At 41.3% G+C, this 22,735-nt stretch overlaps 1 protein-coding gene across 4 annotated transcripts in view; it reads right to left on the bottom strand.

Annotated features, from left to right (window-relative positions):
• Positions 1 to 257: 257 nt before the first annotated feature.
• Positions 258 to 22,735, bottom strand: part of arvcfb (ARVCF delta catenin family member b) — a 274,658-nt gene continuing 252,180 nt past the window's right edge. For 2 of the 4 annotated variants that reach the window (XM_085474489.1, XM_085474490.1), the window contains 9 exons: positions 18,292 to 18,419; positions 15,843 to 15,993; positions 13,615 to 13,807; positions 12,658 to 12,769; positions 12,187 to 12,274; positions 9,898 to 9,951; positions 8,170 to 8,261; positions 5,569 to 5,681; positions 258 to 2,494 (listed from right to left, as the gene is read on the bottom strand). In XM_085474489.1, coding sequence (XP_085330615.1) covers positions 5,580 to 5,681; positions 8,170 to 8,261; positions 9,898 to 9,951; positions 12,187 to 12,274; positions 12,658 to 12,769; positions 13,615 to 13,807; positions 15,843 to 15,993; positions 18,292 to 18,419 — 920 coding nt within the window. In that variant the 3' untranslated portion in view covers positions 258 to 2,494; positions 5,569 to 5,579. The remainder of the gene's footprint in view (positions 2,495 to 5,568; positions 5,682 to 8,169; positions 8,262 to 9,897; positions 9,952 to 12,186; positions 12,275 to 12,657; positions 12,770 to 13,614; positions 13,808 to 15,842; positions 15,994 to 18,291; positions 18,420 to 22,735) is intronic. The other 2 variants (XM_085474492.1, XM_085474491.1) reach the window with 2 other exon arrangements.

Here is a 22,735-nt window from a genome sequence, read left to right as displayed (position 1 = left end):
GGAGAGATGACAGCTGAAGGGGAGGAATAGAGTTTATATAAAACACTTATCTTTATCTACCATGGAAAAGGTTAAGGCACATGATAGGTACAAACACATCTGCTACTGAGTAGTACAGTTACTTTATTTTGACGGTCTTGATTCAGATATATCTACACAGGTAGGCCTGTTTGATTTAGTGTGTGTGTGTGTGTGTGTGTCCATGTTTATTTTGTAAATGTACATAAGGGCAGCACATCCACAAAACCTAAACCCCCTGTTTTTTTTTAAATGTGTGTAAATACAACTCCAGATCCTTTGGTTGTGGCACTGCGTAGTGCAGTTAGGAACAGACAGTCATGTGGGTCTAATGACAGCACACACGTCTGAGGACACACACACACGAAAGGGATGCTGGGTATTATCGTGTTTTCTTTTTTAACTTGTGAAAATAAAATTTATACAATAAGTTGTTTGTTTTGTAGTTCATTGATTTTTACCACAACGTACATCTTTATAAACACTGTGTAAAATATGCAAGCTTCATAGAGTCACATACGTCACAAAGAAAAGTCATACTTGAACGCAGGCACATGCCATTCGCCTTGATGACGCACGAGTGAAACAACCTCAGATTGGATTCTCTTCCACGGCCCTTTTCTTGCATCTCAGCTGCCCACCCTGTAACGCTGTAAAAATATATACTATATGGTCAAACTTGATGTTTGAATTTGTACAGAGGGATGCAACCTTCTTTTGTTGTTGTTTTGCCTCTAACCACACCTAATCATCCACCTGCACACTCTTCCTGCACACGAAGGACTTAGTTAATATCCGAATGACGTCACACACAAATAAAAAGACGACAAAATTAAAAAAACAAAACCTGGCACTTGGAAAGAATAGAATATAAACATCTGTACAGATTTTTCTTCATGCTCACGACTGAATATTTCTCTTTAAGATGTACTGGTGTCGGAGAGTCGATGGTACTTGCTTGGGGAAAGAAACGCGACTTTGATTAACACTGCCACCTCTTATCAAGCTGTGTGACCTCTGACCCCTCCAGAGAGATGAAGTCAAACACAGATGCATCGCCTTCATAAAGAAAACTGCAGATAAATTTTGTTTTTCCTGTAACATTTTTTTTTAAACACAAAATATAAATAGGTGATCGGCTGTGTAACGATAACTGACACACATTTAAGTTACGTGGTTATTTCTTGCTTACAAACATGATGAACTTCTATCAAATGAGATGTGCTTTCCAAACAATGTGATATTAATATACAACTAAGAAGTCAGTAAATGTCATTTTCTCCTTCATTTTTCTTTTTCTTTTCTTTTCTTTTGTTCCTTTTGAGCCTAATATACATTTATATAAAACCCAACAACAACAAAAAAAACAAAAACAAATCCTTTTTGGATCCATCTTTCCAACAAAAAAGAACTTATGCCTGTCTTTTCAAAAGCACAAATCATTTATAAACAAAAACTCTTATATCCTCTTTAATACACATCATTGACATACAGCAACCAGCTGGGAAACCATGAAACTGCATCACTACGCAAACCTGGTGGTTACACACGTAATCACGGCTCTGTGAAGAAAAGTCGACACGCCGCCTGGCTCATTTGTGTCGACCACAGTTAAACAGGAAGTCTTTGTTGCTTTTGTTTCCATTTTCTCTTACTTTTGTGATGCAGTGCAAACAGAAACATCATCCCGTGTACTCACTATGTCACTTGCCTTCCTCCAGACTAGAACTTGCAGACTCCTCAGACTTTATAAAAATGGACATCAATCACCAGTTTGACACATTTGATATCAAAGCAAGGCTTTGAAATAACTTTATATAACTTTTTTTTTTCTTCAAAAAACACAGTGAACCCAAATGGATTTTAAGTTCATGGTGGGTCCTGCTGGGAGTACACGTTTTGCCACTATGCTACAGTTCTTCTTAGGCTCGCTTTCTTTCCTTTTCCATCCCATCAAACGAACATTCGGTGACCTTCAAACACATCTGTTCCAACCCATCACATCAAAATACCAGACTCTGATACTCTCCACAACCTACAAAATTTGATGCAGGCTAAAATAAAAGAACATTTTATTCCTCCATCAGGTTTCTCTCCAACACACATCCCATTTCTCCTTTCTTTGCTTACTTCACTTTCCCCATCACATATCCATCGTTCCGCCGGCATTGGTCTCGGTCTGTTTTTTGTCACTGGTTGTGCTCAACAAGAGTCAGAACTGTAAAACTCACATGATGTCCAGTGGGAATGTTGATATGACAAAGTAGTAGGAGTAGTCTCTTTTTCTTTTTTAAATTTTCTCTGAAAAGCATGACTGAATGCTGGCTGCTGCTGGGTAGTTGCCGTTGTGATCGTAATTTTTTTGTGAAATCCCCTTTTTCTGTACAAAGTCCAACTCCAAAGATGAGTTCCATGTGAAATGGCAGTGGTGATATGGGAGATCCTCTTCTAGCGTCACAGAGTTGCTATTTTAAGCCTGAAGCACATGGACAAGAGAGACAATCAGTTTAAAGCAACAGTAAATGATGAGCTTCAGTACAAAATGCCCCCCCCCTCCAAAAAAAACATTATCAGTGATAAAAATCTGAATACTTCAATTTTAAATTATTTAAAGGACATGGCTGGAAACATTTCATATTCGCACTCTTGTCTGTAGAGCCCATTAAAAGACAAAAACTAAAATTTTGTCTTTTTTTCATTTAAAATAATTCCCTGCTCAATTTTTTGGTTTAGTATTTCTGCTCTTACAAAATAGTTTCCACTCATAAGTGGAAGCTACTGAACTCCATATGCTCCAGGCACAATCTAGCTGCTAGACAGATTTTGTGCGAGTTCGTGAATTGTCGCTGTTGTCACTAGTCTGTACCAGACTTACTAGTAATTTAATGTAATTGTTAAAAATTTTAATTGAGGCCAATGCCATAAATTATTGTGTACCAAATGTTAAGCAGCCATCTGCCAGCAGATGGCACAATGCTGTAGAGAAACACGATAAATCTGTTAATCCAGGCCTCATCTCTTTGTTAACACTACTGATCGCTTTCTCCAAAAGATGGATGGGCTCTCCCTTAGAGTAGAGTTGCTACTCCTTTCACACCATATTTAACATCGGTTTAAGTGTTTTTTTCTTCTTCACTGTCTGTCTAGAGAATAACGTGTAATATTGATAATGCAGGATGCAAGGTGCTACACAGTTAAGCAGCATGATTCATTATTGTAAAATGGCTTTGTTATTAGTTTTTGACATTTTCCATTAAACGTTTCTCAAATTTAAGTTAATATTTGAGTGTTTCTTAGTTTTAGACTAGTTGGGCTGTCTAATTTTCTAAGGTTAGTCTACTAAGAAATTACTCACCAGGTGCATCCTTAATCCTGTGGCATACTTTTATATCCTAGTATTTAGTATTTAAGTATTTAGAGGACATGACATTGTCTTCTGTCACTGTCCCTGGATGGATGTGTCTTATATAACACATAGCAGTAAATAGCAAATGTGTGCATGCATCTATCTCAGCTGCTAGTGTACTGTGCAGGGACATCAGTGGGACAACAAGACAAAAAAATATCACCAGCCATTTCCTTAAAAATATCACACCAAAACAGATTTTCTCAGCGTTGAAACAGCATGTTACTATTAAAAGTTGTGAATGCCAATTTGAATCTCTTTCTTGTCAGCAATCATATGGCATTATCACAGCACTTGAAAAATTGTGTCACTCTTAAAGCGTCAATCATGTCAATCCAGATGGAGAATGGAGGCGAGAGACAGCAAAACAGATGCTTAATGTGCTGTGTGAAATCCTGCGTGCGCTAAATGAAGTGAAGACGACTCACCTGATGATTCATCCTTATCATTACCTGTAGCTGGAAATTACAACAAATACCAAAAACCATACCATTCTATCTAAGATCTAGCCTTTGAAGTATTTCCTACGACAGTACGTTGGATGGAGATGAAAGAACTGAATGGCCAGTGATGAACATGACTGAGATAAAATGCTGTCAACGAAAAAGGCAGTGAGGTCTGACATGAGGATTCTGGCAGAGGACAGGACGACAGCAGTGAGGCAGTTACTGAAGCTCACCCAGATCAGCTTAAATGGTCAATCACACTCTAAAGAAAACTGTTGCTAATGTACTGTAACTAGTAAATGCACACAAAACACACCCAAGTTGTTTCATACGATTTCTTGGATGAGGAACTGCTTCTTCTACCCAGCACATTTAATGAACTGGGTATGCCTAGAGTGTCATTTCCTGACATTTGTGTCCTCTATTTTGCTTTACAAGGAAAACAAACAACCAAGTAACATCTGCTTTAGGAGACAGGCTGGGTGGCAGCTGGTACGATCACACAAACTCTAAGCAGAAGACTTTAAGTGGTGTCTGGGACAGTTTTTTGTAAAAGTGTTATTTTGTCTGAGCCTTTCCTGTTGTTGGATTTCAGTTTTGCGTTCTGTGACGGTGACGACACCAGCAGAGCACTTTTGGCAGCACACTGACAAAAAAACAAACAAAACAAAAACTGGGTATCGGTTGTGTTACAGTGTGACACCTACAGGTCCTAACCAAGCATCCATGTTTAAGGATGCTACTAATGTACGGTACATGACTGTTTAGAGAGGCTTCTAATAAACGTTTATCTCTAATGGTGAAAAACAGCATTTAAACAAACAGTAGTAGAGATGTGTTTGATTCTCTCTCAACCACAGAAAAGTTTCTTTCTGTAACTTACACACAATATGATAATCTAAGTTACATAAGCCTATTTGAAATCACTCATACCAGAAATTTAAACACAAAACTTTCAAATCATCTACTTCAGATCTTAAAATATATGCACTCGGAATCGTGTCTCCTCTCCAAACACAATATATGGGAGTGCAAACTTGTGTGGGTTCCTGCATATTATACACACTGATTTCTGCCATCAGCTTATCAACTTGCATGAGTTCTTTATCTGAAATCGTCTCGCTTTGACCCGAGATATGTCGTGTACGACAACTGCAGACATAGTATGTGTGTGTGTGTGTATCTTTTTCTTTTTCCGTGCTGCTTTTCATTAAGGCAAAACAGAGTCCCTGGAGGATCTCTCAAGAGTGCAGAAGAATGATTCCCCTTCATCATTTGCTGCCAATTTCAGCAAAGACTGTCAGGGGGAAGCAATGAGTGAGGATAGGTCTACATTTGAATGAGACGGGTGGTGCTGAATTGTGAACAGAGGACCAGCACCACCCTTCTTTTTATGTGATACAGAGAGTAGAAGTTTTTTGGGGGAGGTTTAAATATTAACCATTTGTTTTCTTGCACTTTCAAATTCTACGCAAAACAAATCCTCAAAAGTTGTTTACAATGTAATTTCTATGCAAAGAAAGAGGTGATTTCTCCACCTGACTGATCTGGGTGCAGGGTGACAGCAAGTCTACATGACAAAGTGTGAGGGTGAGAGGAAAACAGGCAGAAATGAGGAGCAGGCGGAGGATGAAAAGGATGCAACATGAAAGGTGCGAGGAGTTTCTCCTGTTTGCGATTTCAATTTTTCAGACCTACCATGCATGCATTTAGACCCAGGAGTCAACAGGCTGGGGCTTAACATCACAAGCGTCCACCAGACTGACTGCAGGCCTGTTACTCCTGATATAGTGTTTCCTATTTGTGTCATTCTGTAGCCAAAGGAGCACGGGTTAAAAAACAAAACACAGTCAAACATAAAAAGAGGTCAATACATTTCACATGTACACTCCTGCTTAAATACACATGCATCCAAGATCAGAGAAGCCGGTGTTAGTTCCCTGCCTTAAGGAAAGCTTGGAAAGAACTCGGGTTGATTACAAAACAGCGAACCAGAACATGCAAAAGAAAGAGGGAAGAGAGCGCGTTTTGGTAGCCAAGTTGCATTCAAAGCGGGCTGAACACCTCTGGGAAGTACAGGCAGCAGACTTAAAAGACAGCTTTGGAGCGATGCTAGCAGGCCTGTACACTCTGAAGACAAACAACTGTTTGCTGTGATTACCGCTGCCTTCTGAGCTGAATAAAGTGTTTGTGCTTTTAAGATGTGACACTATATCTTTAGCTCTAGTTAGCCTAAATATAGTTGTCACTGAAATATACTTCAGAAGCTGCTACACTTATTGTTGTTATTCTGCCTTCTGAATGAATGAGAAGTTTGGCTTTACTTTGTTCACTCAGCTGAAAAGCCTGAAACCCAAACTGTGATCGGTCCTATTATTTGCCCACGGTATGTCCACCACTACTAGCAATAATGGTGTCGTTAGTCAGGACTTGACACCTATATTCTTAAAACTTTGGTTTTAACTCATTTAAATAATGTCAGTGTAGGGAAAAATCTGTTTAAATCAGAGGTGATGGTAGAGCCTGGAGTCCAGCACAACTTTCCTGCTGGAACGCCCAAAACAAGATTATTTTTACACTAGATTGTCATTCTCTTAAGAACTCCAAAACAACTACATTTAATAAATGTTAGAGAAATTTGTTTACATTTTGTGTGTCTGTAAATATTGGCCAATATATTAAGTGACCAAATATCGATCTAAGAGCCCACAAAATAACTTAAAACTGACAGGAAACTTTCAGACAACTTGACATAGTGATTATACGTGTGTGATTATACGTGCTACACTGAACACATCCGAGAATAGGAGGTGGGATAATTTGAAAACTTCAGCCACAGAGAGCAGAGAAACATTGCTTTTCCCCATTACAGTGACGTCCTGAATATGAACATACATTTTAAGAAACATTTTAGTCCTCAGATAAGATAACACAGAATGCAAGGCCCAACTTTAAACCTATATAACAAATAAATAACAAAGAAAAGAATAATAATAAAAAAAATAAAGTTTACTCTGTAAGAAAGAACATGCGCCCATGCTCAATCCAACAAATTTGCCTTACAATAGCTTACAGGTAGTTTATGATAGCTAATGCTAACAGGCGGGTGTTTGGTACTGGCATAACAGGCAGGTCACCAAGTCTGAGGCCATGTTTGTAGTACTGCTTAAAATACCAGTACTGTAAAAATATAGTTTATGATCTCACAATGGACCTAGGTGCCCTTTAACCTCTTTTTTTATTAGCAGCCTGTTGCAAACAAACTGTAGGCGGCGTTGCTTCTGTGCTCACATCCTGAGCGATGTGTTGAGATGACCGTCAGAAGGACATCATCTCTCTGTGACATTATAGAGAGCAAAGAGTAGAAGAAGCTGTCTGAAATGAAGCCAGAAACTTTGGCTCACGGGGATTACTTACACGTACACTGCGCTCATTATCTGAATGTCTGGCTATGCTGAATGTGAACATCTACAATTTTAAACAGCAAAGAGAAAATGAGGAGCAGCTAAGTACACATGAAGAAAAGTAGCTACATTGTAATTTTATGCACCTTAAACTATGATACTGCTACCCACTTCACGCAAATATCAAGCTAATATTCTAGTTGGACTTTAGATAAAAACAACAAAACTACATATTTTAATCTGAAAGGTAAATTTAAATCACTTTAACACCAAAATATAATCACGTGCTACTTTTGGAGAAACAAATATGTGAAAATACATCAAACATCTAAGCTGAATCATTCATTTTTGAGCCTCGAGGGCTAATCCCGTCCATATTGTGTTAACGAAGATGAAAAATAAACAGCGTAAAGTACTTGAAAATCATCCTCTGAGGCCACTAGCCCGTGACTCTGCTTTGAGGCTGGATTGCCGATCAGCTTAACACGCTGTTGTGTGATGTGTGTGTATAATCAGCAGACGACCATTCGATAACACGGCGGTCTGTTCATCGCCAAGGCAAGGGTTGTCTCCACAAGGAGCACTTGTTGGCGGTTCTTTTAATCAGTCTCAGATTAATTACTTTACAGACTCCAAATGCTTACACTCAATTAACTGCTAGCTCACAGATCTGAGGCTGTCCACAGCGCTCAGCTGCGGTGGCACTATTAGCAGAGAACGACAACTTCCAGCCTCTTTAAAGAATCGATAGGATTAACAGCCTCTAATGAGGACCACCATTGAAAACAAAAAGAGAGAGAGAGACGAAGAGGACGTGATGATATTTCAATGAGGCATCATTATCTCGTTGTCTATTCCCTGTTCCCCCAGGAGATCAGAAGAGCTCTGTCCATACCTTTAATGGTTCCCGTTCTGTCAGGTCCACCGAACCGTCGCCGGTCTTGTATTTGCAGTCTTTGTCCCTCTGGTCAATGGTAGAGTAACCATCTAATGAGGTCAGAGAACAATTGTCAGATAATTCCTCTGTTTCCCTGATTATCATTGAACTGAGACAAATAGTTTAGAAATGTATTTTAAACTGTGTGAAGAGGCAGCTTTTCTGAGTGCCAGGAAAGAAGAGGAGACTACACGTGCCTCCAAATTCTCAAGCCTCTTTCACACATGAACTTTAGATAATTTAAATTCTACAGTGAGTCCTTTCTCACGTGTAAGACACGCTTAAAAGAAAGCACTCCATGTGATTTAGGTGAGGGAGGTGCTGGAGCAACGTGTAGAAGACAGGACACATGACGCCCACCTGCTGGAGGTGAATGCACTGGAATATTAACAGCACGATGTGCACACGACTGCAACCCGACATCACACAGACTAGTGCTAGGGAGCTAGCTAATGCCTGATGTGACTCTGTCAGACATTTGCATTCTCACGTGCACCTCTGCTGGGAAAGTCCTAGAAAAGGTCAGAGCTGCAGTGCACGTGTGAAAGCAGTTTCTGCTCCTATAAACCTGCCAGTACTCGTGTTACTTACCCTCAGTGCGTCTCAAACAAAACACATCAAGCAAGTGAGATATTAAGCGTGTCCTTAGAACAGGCCTTTAAATGTGTTTTATGCATTCTGTAGCCTGGGGCATTTTATTTATCAAGTCTCAGAGTAGAGGATGTCACTTCTAGGGGTAATGCTGTTTTTAAAGTGTCAAGCATTTCGCTTAAACCATCTAACTAAGTTCAGTAAATGCTTGTGATGAGGTAAAAATGTGCATTTGAGTTTTAAATACCATCATTTTTTTATTTTTTTATTTATTGCTTAAAAATGTTTTGTGTAATTTATTTAGATTTTTCGGGGGGTGTCACCCTGATGTGCCGAGGGTTCTGAGTTCTACCTTCTTCAATCAGGAGAAGCACTCCTCCTGATTAAAAGTCAGCACAGAAACCATCATAAATAAGTCTCAAATTCTGCTTTGAGGTAAGAGAATATGTAGTCCTGATTTAAATATCTGCACAACTCCTCTGTCGGTTTGTGAGTTGCCTTATAAGGAACACCAGCATTCAATAACACGGACTCAAAGGCACTTTCTGTTGCTCTCTTATTTCCCAAGGGGTCCCCCACAGTGGAAAGATGAGCATATTTGATATGGCACAGATTTTATGCCGGATGCCCGTCCTGATGCAACCATCCTATTTGTAAAAAATAATCTTATTCTCTGACCATCAGCGATCACAAATGAATACAGGAGAGAGCTACAAAATAGTCAAAGTTGCAAATTACATCTTTAAAATCTGCTCTTTAAAGGAAGCACGGTGGAGAATCTATCCTGTGATATTCTAAAAGTATATTCATTAAGTAGTAAGAGAACAACCCAAATCCTTTGGTGTTGAGCTTGTGATACAGGCCCAGCTTTGTACAAACATCTTGTCAAGAGAGGGGTCGTGCATACAGCATCAAAAAGCATCATGTCTGAAGCTCGGTCCAAAGCAATCATACAAAGTTGAGAGGATTTAGTGGGCGAATTTTCAGATTAAAAAAATATCTTTGACGTCAAATCAGAGGATTGGACTCTGGAGTGAGATCACAGGAGAACTAGCTCTTCCTTGGCTAAGGACTATCATGCAGTCTGGCTCTTACCTGGGCCCAGCTCATCCATAGGTATCATATCACCACTGCCACATTTCCTGGTGCCTGAAAAGCATTCATAGGCCATTTGTACAAAAGCAGCACACACACAAACTGAGTCACTGAGCCAATGCTGATGCTGCTTTTCAGGGCGATGGTTCTCGGCCAGTGATTGAATAATGCAAACTGAGAGTGGGCAGACATGAGTGCCGCGATTCATATGAATGTATGGATGCAAAAATAAAGAAAAAAAACTGCTGCTATGCTGCTGACTCCTCTGTCAATGAGATGTTTGTTGTTGGGCCAACATTCTTCACAAGTCCCCTTCCCACCCCCTTATATACACTGCTGTTACAGAAAACCTCTATCGCAGCACCTTGCAGATGCAGCCATACACGCTGGCTTAAAGTTGAGGACATTTTCTTTATCCCTGACACCATTACGCCAGTCAAAAACTCAGTCTCTATAAATCCAGCTCTTAACTTTTTAAAATTCTTTATTAATGTTTTTTTGGACCAAGGTTTTTGTTAACAGCAGCAGTATGCTTTCTGAAGTTGTAGTTACCATTTTATGTGCTTTATTTTTTAACCGCTATGGACAAAAGCATTACTGCGACATTTCACACCAAAGCGTCACCATGAGCAGGATGAAAGTAGTAGCAATGTGCAAACACTGCGCTTCAATATAGCCATGAGGCGGGGAAAAAGCATACATGTCCCCAACAAGTAACACACACTGAGTCAGATGCTTGCTCCAGTAATCATTAGCACTTGGTTTGAACCTGCTTTGAGGACTCCAGCGGTAGGGTTACTCTATGTAAATGTCCACCAATAAACATGTTGTGCTAATGCTGTGCTGTAATTTGGGTATGCAGACTTAAATAGTGACAATGTTATAAAAATCCAGTGACCCCCCCCCCCCCCAAAAAGAAAAACTAAAACAAAACTAAACCATGTTATTAAGAAGTTACCTGGATAATATTTTCCTTCAGTGTAGTAAACATGGGACTCCTGCTACCAAAAATGACAGCACGTGTGTATTCATCCATGGCAAAAAATAGTCCAGTAGCTCATTTTGTATAACAAAGGACAGAATCTACACTATCCAGCTGATGTTTGTACTTATTGCTTTTTTTTCTTCTTCTTTTTTTGTTTTTAAATTGAACTGATCAACCTTAGTGTATTTTAAAATATTAAGGTCTTCGCATGAAACAGCTTAGTGTGAATATGCACATTTTTTAAAAAGGAGATGGGTTGCAAAGCGGCCTGGAGATTTGCACTAAATATAACCATGTCAAAGCATCCTAATTAGTACTACCTATTATTGGTATCAACGAAGCCGTTAGCTGTTAACCTCCTAGGACCTGGCGTCCACATATGTGGACATCCCATTTTGGGTTGTCTAGACCAAAATCCCTAATTTTGCTCTGCAAGGGCCAGATATCCACTTATGAGGACATCATACTGCCACTGTTCTATCGAAATTTAAAGCGAATGTCCTCATATGTGGATCTTATTTTTCTCAGGAACAAAAATCAGGTAAAAAAAAAAATTCACATAACTCTTTGTTTTTACATGGCTCAGGTCCCAATCAGCCCAAATAGCAAAGAGAAATTAAAAAAGCATGCCGTGACAGAGTTCGGGTCTTAGAAGGTTAAGGTCTGGGACTTCTATCTGCTAATCTGCCACGACTACTAACTGAGAGTAAATTCATGGTCAGCATGACAGTGAGCTCACTTTCAGTTTTGGAGTTCTTGAAAATGGGGGGGGGGCACCTTTTATCATCAGTCTGATGGCTTGTTCCCACTGGACGGGTAATTCATCCCATATAATGGGGAGCAAATTAAAACATCTGCAGCTAATGAGACTGTTCCCATTGGATGGGTATAAAACATAACTTGACAACTTGAAGAGACAGAGATTTATCATTCGCTCCTCGAGGTTGACAGAACAGTGAAAAGAAAATCAGCAACTTGACAAAAGGGTGCGAGGACCTTAAATTAAAAAAACAAAACATATGGAGGTCATATGGAGTAGTTACTGCACACATGAAACACTAAAAAAGGATGTAGCTACTGTCTTTATTTTGATCTTAGATTTTTGAGGATTACACATGTGACAAGAGACCTAACATTATTCATCTCGTTCTTCATGAGGTGACTAGGTGGACTACTTTCTAATGAGCTACACAACAATGTCACTGAAGTGGTCTTCATTTTCCCCCGACCTCGTCCTACCCCCTTTAGTCCTCGAAACAGACACAAACAGCAGCATACACTCTACCACACACGTGCTGACTGACCTTGGTTCTTCTCCATCAGCGGCAGAGTGGTGTCATCGTAGCCCGGCTTGCCGTTCTTGGTTGCTTTAGGAGTGGCCGTCACAGTGAGCTGAGAGAGGAGAGGGAGCAGGAAGCACATCGTAACGTCATAATACAGATCAAACAGTTCCCAGTATGGAAAGATTGAACTTTCTCACCTAATGTGGGGTACGAACTGAACGCATAACAATTCATAACATTTTACGAGATAAGTATCAGAAATTAATTATGTTGTCTCGATGATGTAAACATGATATTGGTAACAGCTTGATTCAAATTTTAGTCGGTGGAGATTTATTGGAAATTATTTTACAATGTCAGGAACAGAAAACCGAGCCACTCTCAAAACTATTTGAATGAAGCTGCTTACAAAACATTCTTTCAACCTTCTGAGCGAACAATAACAACACTCTGGATTGACATTATTTGTAAAGGACGACTTTGGTTCCATACCTGGAAGTGGCTTTTGTTCCACCCGTCCTTGGCCAACGCGTTCCTCAGCTCCTTATAACTCCACACTGTCTGCAGCACATGGGACGCTGCCTTCGTTTCACGTGCTGATTGGCTGAAGAGGCCCCCCCCATCCAAAAAGGAGGAAATTAGTAGAAGAAGTAACTAGATCAATTAACGTCAGTAACCTCACGTAATCACAAAACTGTAACAGCTGGGCATGCTGGCGAGGCACCGCTGCAATCAATCTCTTCATTCAAAGACTTTTGAGTTCTCCGGGCAGTTTCAGGGTCTAGTTTTTAATTCACAGCCAGATGAATACACATTGCCTTTCATTAGCTACCTCTGAGCCACCAGTATTAATTATATGTGGGTGCGAGGGAGGGGGCTCACTTCAAAGAAAGCTAATCTCATGAGGCTGAGAGGAAACACTAGCTATTTGGTTTGTGAATAAACTATGTATATTCATGCTTGTTAAAGTGACTCTGGATGATCACCGCACAAGGACGGGCCTTTGAAAACTGCATTTAAAATGTGGTGCGGCTCTAACACGCCTTTATTTGCAGTGAGTAACAATGTGGTTATATAAGACACCTCTTGAAAATATTAGCCTGAATATCTTAATTTTCGCTACTAGTTGCTGAGTACAACTGAGACACCCACTGTAAGAACGGCCTCAACTTCTGAAAGCCTGTTTATTAATGTGAGGTGGGCAGTGGCTCGCGCCGTCACAAGACGCGTTACATTATTCATCCTCCATGAATACTAATATGAAGGCTCATGATGAAATTGCATACAAGGTCATACTATAATTATGTCTCAGTAGTAAGGCCACACCTCGTGCAGAGCTTATATGGATAACAGCATGCTGCTTCAGTTTGACTCAGTGAAGAAAAGGGGAACGCAGTCATAGAGCAACGTCAATGCAATATTTGTCCGACTGTACTTAAAAAATCTTACCTGGTCCTATTGATGGCGACCAATTTCTCGATGGCCTGGGCCTGGATGAGGGAGCGTGCGTTTTCAGAGCTGTCGGTGACGATCTCGTGAATGGTATTGAGGATGGCCACCACAGTGTCCTCCTCCAGGTTCTTGGCTGGTCGCTGCTGACCGCTGGGCAGGTTGCTCACCAAGTCCCGCATGGCATAACTTCCTATATGGTGAATTAGTGTTTAAGGTTAACCATGTGACAGTGACAGGGAGAATAAGAGTCAAACACAAAGCACTCTGAGAGCACAAACTTCCAGCAGCTCCCTTCCTGGGCAGTATTTCCTTTTTAGGAAGTTTCTAAATTTTAAGGCTTTGTGTCAAATTTCCCAAAATAAATCATTAAGCTGACCTCGGAGACTTTGGTGGATGTAAAGCTAATTTTAATGGATTAATATGACCCCACTCTACAGTGTTACAAAGTTTTATCAGAATTCATTAAAAAAAGTTTGTGAGCTGTTGTGCTTATAGTCAGATGGATGACACGCATGCAAAAACACAACCTCCTTGGCTGAGGTAATTAACATCTTCAAAATGAGTAATAAATTATGTTACATCTTAGCAAGTCAGGTACTACTGAGTCTTGTGAGCCTCGTAAAATTGCATGAATAGAACAGTTTGTCCAAAAGCTTGCATTTAATAACATTTGTGTTATTCGTTTTTAACATTTTTTTTAAATGTCAGTTCTTCTTTAATGACACTCCAGTAGGGATGGGTACCGGTGTCCGGTGCCGTTCTGACATAAACGGTAGTAACCAGACCGAAAAGCAGCGCACATTTCGGTGCTTTATTTCGGTGCTTTTTTTTTCCTGAGCTGTGATACACTTCTAGCCAATAATTTTACGTTTCCGAGGATAGTAGGCGGGTCCAGGTACGTGCGTTCTTTTAGAGCAGAGCTACAGATTAAAAATGCCCAAGGCGAAGCAGTCAAAAGTCTGGCTGTATTTCACAGCAAAATATGCAAACTCAGCAACAACAAGTGCTTTAAGCTGATACTGTGATACTGTCAAAGGAGGTAACACCTCAAATCCGATGAAACACCTGGCGACGCATAGCGTTTTTTTTTTTAAAGCCCAGAAATGCGCCGTATGATAGCTTGCTGCGAGACCTCACACCGAGCACATCTACTGTACGTGGGTTGCCTGTTATCGGACCCGGAGTTAGCAACATCCCCCAAAAACCCGAAGAGTAGAGTCCTGGCCCCTAGCCCTGCCAGTGTAGCAGAAATGATGAGGATGATGATGGCAGCAGCAGCCGTTCTTCTCTGCGTGAGTAGCTTAATATTGTTCGCGTGTAATTTACGTTGAGTAGGCTAACCACGTGATTACATTAATGCATGTAAGGTGAACTAGCAAACATCATCATAGCTACATGCGGCTGTCTTCTTGTTTGATGGCAGATGCTCCCTTCACCCTGGCCAAAAAGGCTAAAATGACCAAAGAAAAAGTGGGAAACAGCTAAACATGAGAGGTTTTGGACAAAGTTTGTGTTTTTTCCCACTGCTTCCAGCCAAGAGTGATACCATATATGCCCCATAGCTGCAGAAAAGGCTAACATTGTTATCTTTTTACAAAAAACCAGCTGAACATGAGAGGTTTTTGGACCAATTTTGTGTTCTCCAGTCTTTAAGCACCGGTTTGAGCACCGGCACCGTTTCAAAAGTACCGATTTGGCACCGGTATCGGATAAAACCTAAACGATACCCATCCCTACACTCTAGTGTCCACTTGTAACACTGACATGTAGGAATCTGAGTAATGAAAATACACAAACTCTCAAGCGCAGCAGCTTCACATTTTCTATGTGCCCGTAAATAAAATGACACCCTTTCTAATGTGATTCCAGACTTATGAAACAAAGTCTACAATCCTTTCATGTAAAAATGCTTTCCCATCAACTTAAAGTAGCAAGATGAACGGCGTATACGATGAGATGCAATGGATGGACTTTGAAGGCTTATCATAAGGAAACTATATCAACAAAGGGAAAAATTGGAGGCATAGAATCATAACTGCATTCCCACCAACTAGTGGTCAGAACATGCATGTTAGAATTATTTTATGAAAAGACTTGTTAGCCTTTTAAACAATGTGGTTCAAATCGTTCACAGAATAATAGCAAACCTTCATTGGTATTACTGCAGTAGCCATCCAAAATAACATCAACAACAACAACTGTGTGGCTTTGCTAATTGTTTGTACCGATTAGATCCTTGTTGCGGCGGTCAATGGACAGGTTGCGCAGAGCGATGGCCACAGCTCGGACCACCTTGTCAGAGTCAGAGCGCAGCAGCTCCACCAGGATGGGAAGACCTTTCTCCTTCCGCACTGTGGCTCGGATGTAGCTGGACCACTGAAGGGCAAAAGAAGGGCATGCTGTGAGTGCTTTTTATATTCTTTAGAATTTTATATAAGTACTTGAATCAGCCCTAATATCAGTGCACATCCTTTCATTTGAGGCCCCGAGGTAAGTCCCACTGAGGAGCCTAGTGGATCTCTGTGACACCAGCACAGAGGGCGAAGACACTTCTGCAATATTCTCCACCCGTGCATGGCCATGCACACTCAGAAAGTCGTTCTGTAACTACAAGGCAGCTCATCACTGCTCCTTAGGCATAAGTAATTCACAACATCACACAGTGGGGCTCTGAATGGACATGTGATATAATTTGTCTTAATTTAAACATCAGTAGATTTTACTTCTCATTTTTTTGTAACATGAAACACTAAGCTTGACATAAAAGGGTTTCTTCTTCGGAGTGCTGATAACCCAAGAGATGTAATTAAGCAGAGGACAGTCAAAGCTGAGCCACCAGGTGGCAGTAGTAAGCCTTGGAAATAAGGGAAATCTCCCCTGTGGTACTAAGCAGAAGCAAAGAATGAGGAGGATTTCAAGCAGAAGCTCTGATATCCTCAGAGAGCAGGACACTCTTTGTCCAGCTCCCAGATGTGACAGTCTGGTGTGTTAGCAGCTCCACAGGTTACTGTTAGCCTGCTCAGGCGTTCTGATCATGCTTACTAGGGAAAACATCTAACAGGAAAGAGTTTTTCCACCTCCAAATACTCACCTTAGCTAAAAAACACTACATCTGAATTATTAAAAACATTCAATGAGAAACTCAGAGCTGAATCTGATCTAACGAAACGAGGGAAAAAAAGGATCAATCAAGATTTCAGGTGATTTTCCTCACGTCTCTGAGGGCTTTTTGCTGCTGATGAAATCTGAGGACTGAAAGATGTATCTACAGTCTGACACTTGGGTGTTAAGAGAAGAGCTTTTGCGATAATGCTGCCGTGGGCTGAATACAGCCCATCTGCTGGAAAACATAAGTGACCGCTCTTGCCCGAGGTGCTGCGCGTAAACTGGCAGCTGACTACCAGCCATCCCTGTTGATAATTCACTACTTGCCTGCAAGCCAGACAGCAGCTCCACAGATGCTCTAACTGGAATAAATGTGTAGACCTGACTGCACAGCTTCTCATCTAATCCATCATCAGAAGCAAAAACCTACGAGAGATGAGAGTGCTGGATAACAGATACAACACTTATCTAATATTATTCCACCTTGATGGTTATCATTACCCACCCTGTCTTGTGCTGCTGTCATGTTGATTTAGAGCTACTTAAATTGTTGGATCCCATTCTAAATGTATCTACACTTAATTTAGCTTCAATCTCCATCACAGAAACAGCCATATACTAACAACACTATTTATAGCATTAGCATTAACATTGCTGTTTTCACCTTTCTTGATCCAAGTGCAACCAGCCAGCAACACATTGTGCATGAGCTACCTAGAGCGAGCTTTAGTTTCCACACACATACTTTGGCCCTCAGAAGGCAGTCAACACATTCTCATCCCAGCGTGTCAACTACTTTGCTTGTGTTGTGGTTAGGGTTCAAAGTTGCCCTCTGTTGAAAAATGGCACTCTGTGTATTTAAACGTGACACCAAGGACTTCACAAGAATCCATACACACCATTCAGGCATAACAGTATGACTAATATCCTGTTGGTTCTCCTTTTGCTGCCAAAACAGCCGTGACCCATCGAGATATGGACTCAACTAAACTCTTGGAGAGTGTCCGGCACCAAGATGTTAGCAACAGATCATTGAAGTCCTGTAAGCTGTGAGGTGGAGGCTCCCATGGCTGCCCGTGACCCTGTTGCTGGTTCCCCACTGTTCCTTCCTTGAACACCCGACAAGTGCTGCAGTTATGGAGATGCTCTGATCGAGTCGTCTAGCCATCATAATTTAACCCTTGTCAAACTTTATAAAACAAAACTGGATAAAATGTTCACTTTCCCCCTGATATATCCCACCTACTAACAGGCGCCATGATGAAGAGTTAATCAGTGTTCTTCACTTCAACTGTCAGCAGTCATAGCCTGACATTGTGTATGACAAGTGGGGAGTAACAGATCCATCTTATTATTACAAGAAACCTGCAGCCATGGCACAGCCGTTATACACCACCAGCATCAACAAAAGAACAGTGTTTGTCTCCCAGGGAGGGAGAGCAGACTTGGTCTTTTTGCTACCATTGCAGGACATGTACAAGGTTAAAGATGAGGACAGAAGCAGTAAAAATATAAATGAGGAAGAAAAAAAGCCAACGGGATACGGTAACACCCCAACCCAGTACTCACAGTCCACTGTCCAGCGCTGAGGTTTTGCAGAGCCCCAGCAGCTGCCTCTAGGGTGTTATAGTTCTGGCTCTCCGTCAGCAGAGAGAGGTAGAGCCTCACCACCTCTGGCTGATACAGCAGCTCAAAGCCTGCAGGGAAATACAGAGAAACAAACACACTGGTTAGAATCGGTAGCCAGAAAGATAGGCTAGTTAGGCTGTGTGAAGGTGCTGAGGTCTAACTCTGTCCGTAAGAAATGTACTTTGGCGCAGCAAAACAGGAAAAGACGCTTGGGTTTGCCATAATGCACAACACCTCTGGTGAGAGCACACAACCTTGACACAAAATGACACAAAACTTGGACCGCAGTTCTTTCTGCAAACTTTCGAAAATGTTCCTGAGGACAAAACTATGCAAAACCGTGTTAGGAGCTGAAACCCACTGTGTCTATGTGGTTTTAAACAGCCTACAACTCCTTTATGAAGAAAAGCTGGAGCAGCGCCTAGTAAATTTCCACTTAGCAATACTAAAGCATTACCATTGAAAACACTTCAGAATTATAAATGAGGAGAACAGAAGAAGGAGAGGTTATTGATCCGACAGCCCTCACCAAACCCAGGGTATTTGAGAGGGAGGTTTATCTCGCTAGCACATAAGACATTCCAGCACAGTCGATCATTAGGCCTCCCTCTGATGGAAATGTAATTATATTATCAGCTATTAGACAGAGCAGGCACAGGGAGAGGCCGAGGTGTCGGATCGCATCAAATCAAATGTATTCATCCAAGGTTTTTCTTATTTCGCACTAACAAATGACTTACAGGGGACCAAAATGACACTTTTCTGATTCAGCGGGTGAATAGACACACTGATCTGCTCATCTTACTGGAGGGGGCAGGTCACATAGAGAGGGAACACACCCAACAGATTTTGATGACTTGACCGAAACACTTCTTTCCAGTTTTGAAGAACCAGCTATATTCTGCAAAGGAAGCACTCCACCTCATCTAATCTAAACAAAGCTAGAACTAATGCGACAGTGTTTTAATACAGGGGGCGCAAACAGCTTTTACCCACGCAGGCTTTAACAGACTTCTGCAGCCCAGATCACAAGCTAACTGAAGCTTTAAAATCAGCTTTTACAGAAACACAGCTTCCTTCCTATCCTCAACAGGAGTGCACATACAATTTTAAATCCTTCTTCTATCCCTCAGGTCCAAATGAAAGGATATATAACCCGCTGCTTCTTCCCATGTGCTCTGAGGCCAGTAATTCCAAGGTTCGATCTGAAAAGCTCCGTATTATAGGAGCTGGGATGCACAGTAACCCCGTTTGATTAATGCGCGCAGGTTCACGAGGCTCTTGGTACATTCTTGAAATGTAGAAAAAGATTTCTTTCCTTTTCTAATGTGACTTGGGCCCACATATAAAATCAGCAGTCAAAACCCATAAAAAGGCATCTTACGGTAATGTACCCTCTTTTTATTGACTCACTTTTTTAGTAGGAGACTAAAAATAGAGGAGAGTATCATTTTTGTGCTCAAGAAGTACAAGATAAACACATAAACTGACATTTGTGCTTCTAAATCCACATCTCACACTCATAATTTGCAGAGAGCGGAAGCCAGAGTGCTCTGACTGCCAGATTTCAAACACAGCAACATAGTAGTTAACACTCAAAAAGCGGGGTTTTCTTCCCCGAGACGCTTCCCCGTGAGATCACTCGACCAGAGGGCGTGTGGGAGGAACTGCCAGACTGGGAGATCGCTACTGGAGGTGCTGCTCCAGAAGTTACTTTCAAAAATGAAGCAGAGTGAGGAGCAGACTACCCCCCGAGTTGTAATCACGCGCTAAAACATGAATCACTGTTTTTTCTCAGGGGCTACGCAAGAAAGGGGGTGGGTGGGGATTACAAACCAGACACTCAGCAACATTCTTCACGCGCCTCATATTTCTGGGCCTACTGGGTGCACACTCAGCAAACTGGAACCTATGAAGCAGGCAGTCTTGTTGACAGACATTTCATCTCCAAAGCAGATTCTCTTTACACAAAATGTCAGCCAGGTTAAACCTTTGGAAGCTTTTTCTGCACTCCAAAACTGTGCATACTATGGCTCTTTCTTTTCCTGTAACATAATCTGCAAATCCACACTCCCTCCATCTTGAAATTCTTGGGGTTTTGGTCTGGCACCCAAGCGAAGAGACTTATGAAATTGGAGTTTTACAAATGAAAGACGTGCACAGTTCAACAAAGGAGATGAAAATGGAGGGAGAAATTCACTAAGCGTTTAAACTAAATCCTTTAGCCTTAGTGGAATTTTCTCACTGTTGAGATGTTAAGTATCTCTGCCAGGCCCTTTTACTCAGCAGTTTTTAGATAGGGCTTAATGTCAGCACCAAGTCCCCGAGGTCTTTACTAATTAGTGCAAGCCAGGTCAAGTTCTGTTGGCAACTGTACACTGAAGTGTTGTTGTCGTCAGTCATCTCCTGCTTGCCTTTTGGCCCGCTGTTGTCAGTTTGTTAGGCAGAATTACAGTTTGGACACGGAGATGAGGTGTCAGTGTGACGTGACCTTGGCTCAGGGCAACCCACAGCCCTATAGTCTGTGATAGACTGCAAACACGGAGAGATTATTTGAATATGATGGATTCAATCCTGAGGTGTAGCATGGAGAGCATGCAAATCGACTTCTGAGTTTCCCCATTTTTCAACTATATAGCTAACTAAAGTTAAGCACTAGTACTTTATACTTCTCTTGCTAGTACAGAGAAGTATCAAAACCTTTTAGCAAAGCAGATTAAATACAAGATCATGTAAATACAAGCCAAAGTCCGGTATTTAAATGTTAACCATATGCTAGCACAATGTACTTTAATCTGCAATAATCTCCAAAAATGTGTGTGTTGATCTTTTTTGGCAAACTGATAATGGAACGAAAAAGTTCCTCTAAGCTGTAATTTTAGTTTTTGCTTCTTTCTGTTTGTTTTTCTTTATTGTTGTTTTTACAGCCTACAATTTTACTGCAATTTCACAACACTCATCGGTGCGGTTTCCAATAGTAGCACACGTCTGTTTGTAGCAGGCTGCAGCGAGTAGATCCCCGTAGACTGCCCTGTTAATATACCTCACTTCAGTGTGCTTACAGCCTAGTACCAACAATGCTTTTGGTAGCCATAGCCATTTTACCCCTTCATAACAAATGTAACTAAACTTAGCAGCATCTACCAGGCCTCACTAATTAGTTCCTTAACTGGACCTCTTAGCACCCTGCATGATATTGTTGCTTTCTGGAGTATCTGACAAATAGCGCAAGGTGTGAGGTGCAGCTTTCAAGTCAATGATGAGACCAGAGGGTGAAAGAAAATATTTACTTTGCACAGGGATGGAAGTGAATGTAGGTCAACATTTGGACTAACATTTGACATCTTACTAGTAATTTTATCTGTTATACCAGGGGTATCAAACATAAGACCCAGGGGCCTGAATCAGCCCAGTAAAGACTAAACTGATACAAAACTGATACATATTGTTGAAATTACAATATGTTGTTGCTACATAAAGATATCTCAGGGATTAAATGTGTAGTTAAACTTCTTTTCACTGACAGAAAAGAGAGTTTCACTGGTCCAGCCCACTTAAGATAAAATGAGTTTGACTTCCCTGCTTTACACCACACAAAAGACTCCCGCTGAGCTCTGCTCTGAAGTCAGTGCGTGCAAACACACAAACACTGTCACACACAAACACAGAACGGCACAGTCAGTAACAAGCTCGTCCCTAAATGAGGTGAGAGGGGAGGAGAGGCGAGTTACTTTTCCAAGTAGATGACAATGGCGACAACTCCTCCAATCGAGGTGGAGCTCAATTATCAGTGGAGAGAGGGGGCTCTGTGGGGCCGCGGTGCATGAAAACTGGGTTAGAAATGAAGTTAAGTTGAAGTGATTGAGTGACGCTCGGTGCAGAGCTATAGCATTAATTCAGTTCAAGTGCTCACACTATTACCTTCGCAGGCTGTGACAGGCCGGTAAATGATAATGGATTAACTGATGAGCAAGGTAGCAACGCACACACGAATCCACACGCAGCACATGTATGTGAGCATAATGAAGGCGCTTCTCTCCGATTCACACACTCATCGACTCGGTTCTCCAGAGCAATTTGCCTTGCTCTCAGACAGTTTGCTGCATTCAGGCAGAACTCGATACATACCTCTTCAAACAGCTCCATACACGCACACAAACACATCAAGCCCTTGTGATGAAAGCGATGTTCATCGACCAACCCCGACTAGATCAAGAACACGGTCTCCTTCTGCATCCTGTAAGCACTCCATTTATTCACTGCTCCATTTCCAATACACTAGGAGCACGCAACACTTCCATCTGAACAGGAATGACATGATGCCCCATCACTTTTTACAACTCATAGGAGAGAGTCAGAGGGGGATAAAGAGAGTGGCAGGCAG

The sequence above is a fragment of the Copadichromis virginalis genome, linkage group LG12, assembly GCF_057382275.1.
Source record: "Copadichromis virginalis isolate Kocher_CV1m ecotype Utaka linkage group LG12, C_Virginalis_male_GT1.1, whole genome shotgun sequence".
NCBI lineage: Eukaryota > Metazoa > Chordata > Actinopteri > Cichliformes > Cichlidae > Copadichromis > Copadichromis virginalis.
Note: the sequence above shows the minus strand (reverse complement) of the source record. Positions and strands in the feature narration are given on the sequence as shown.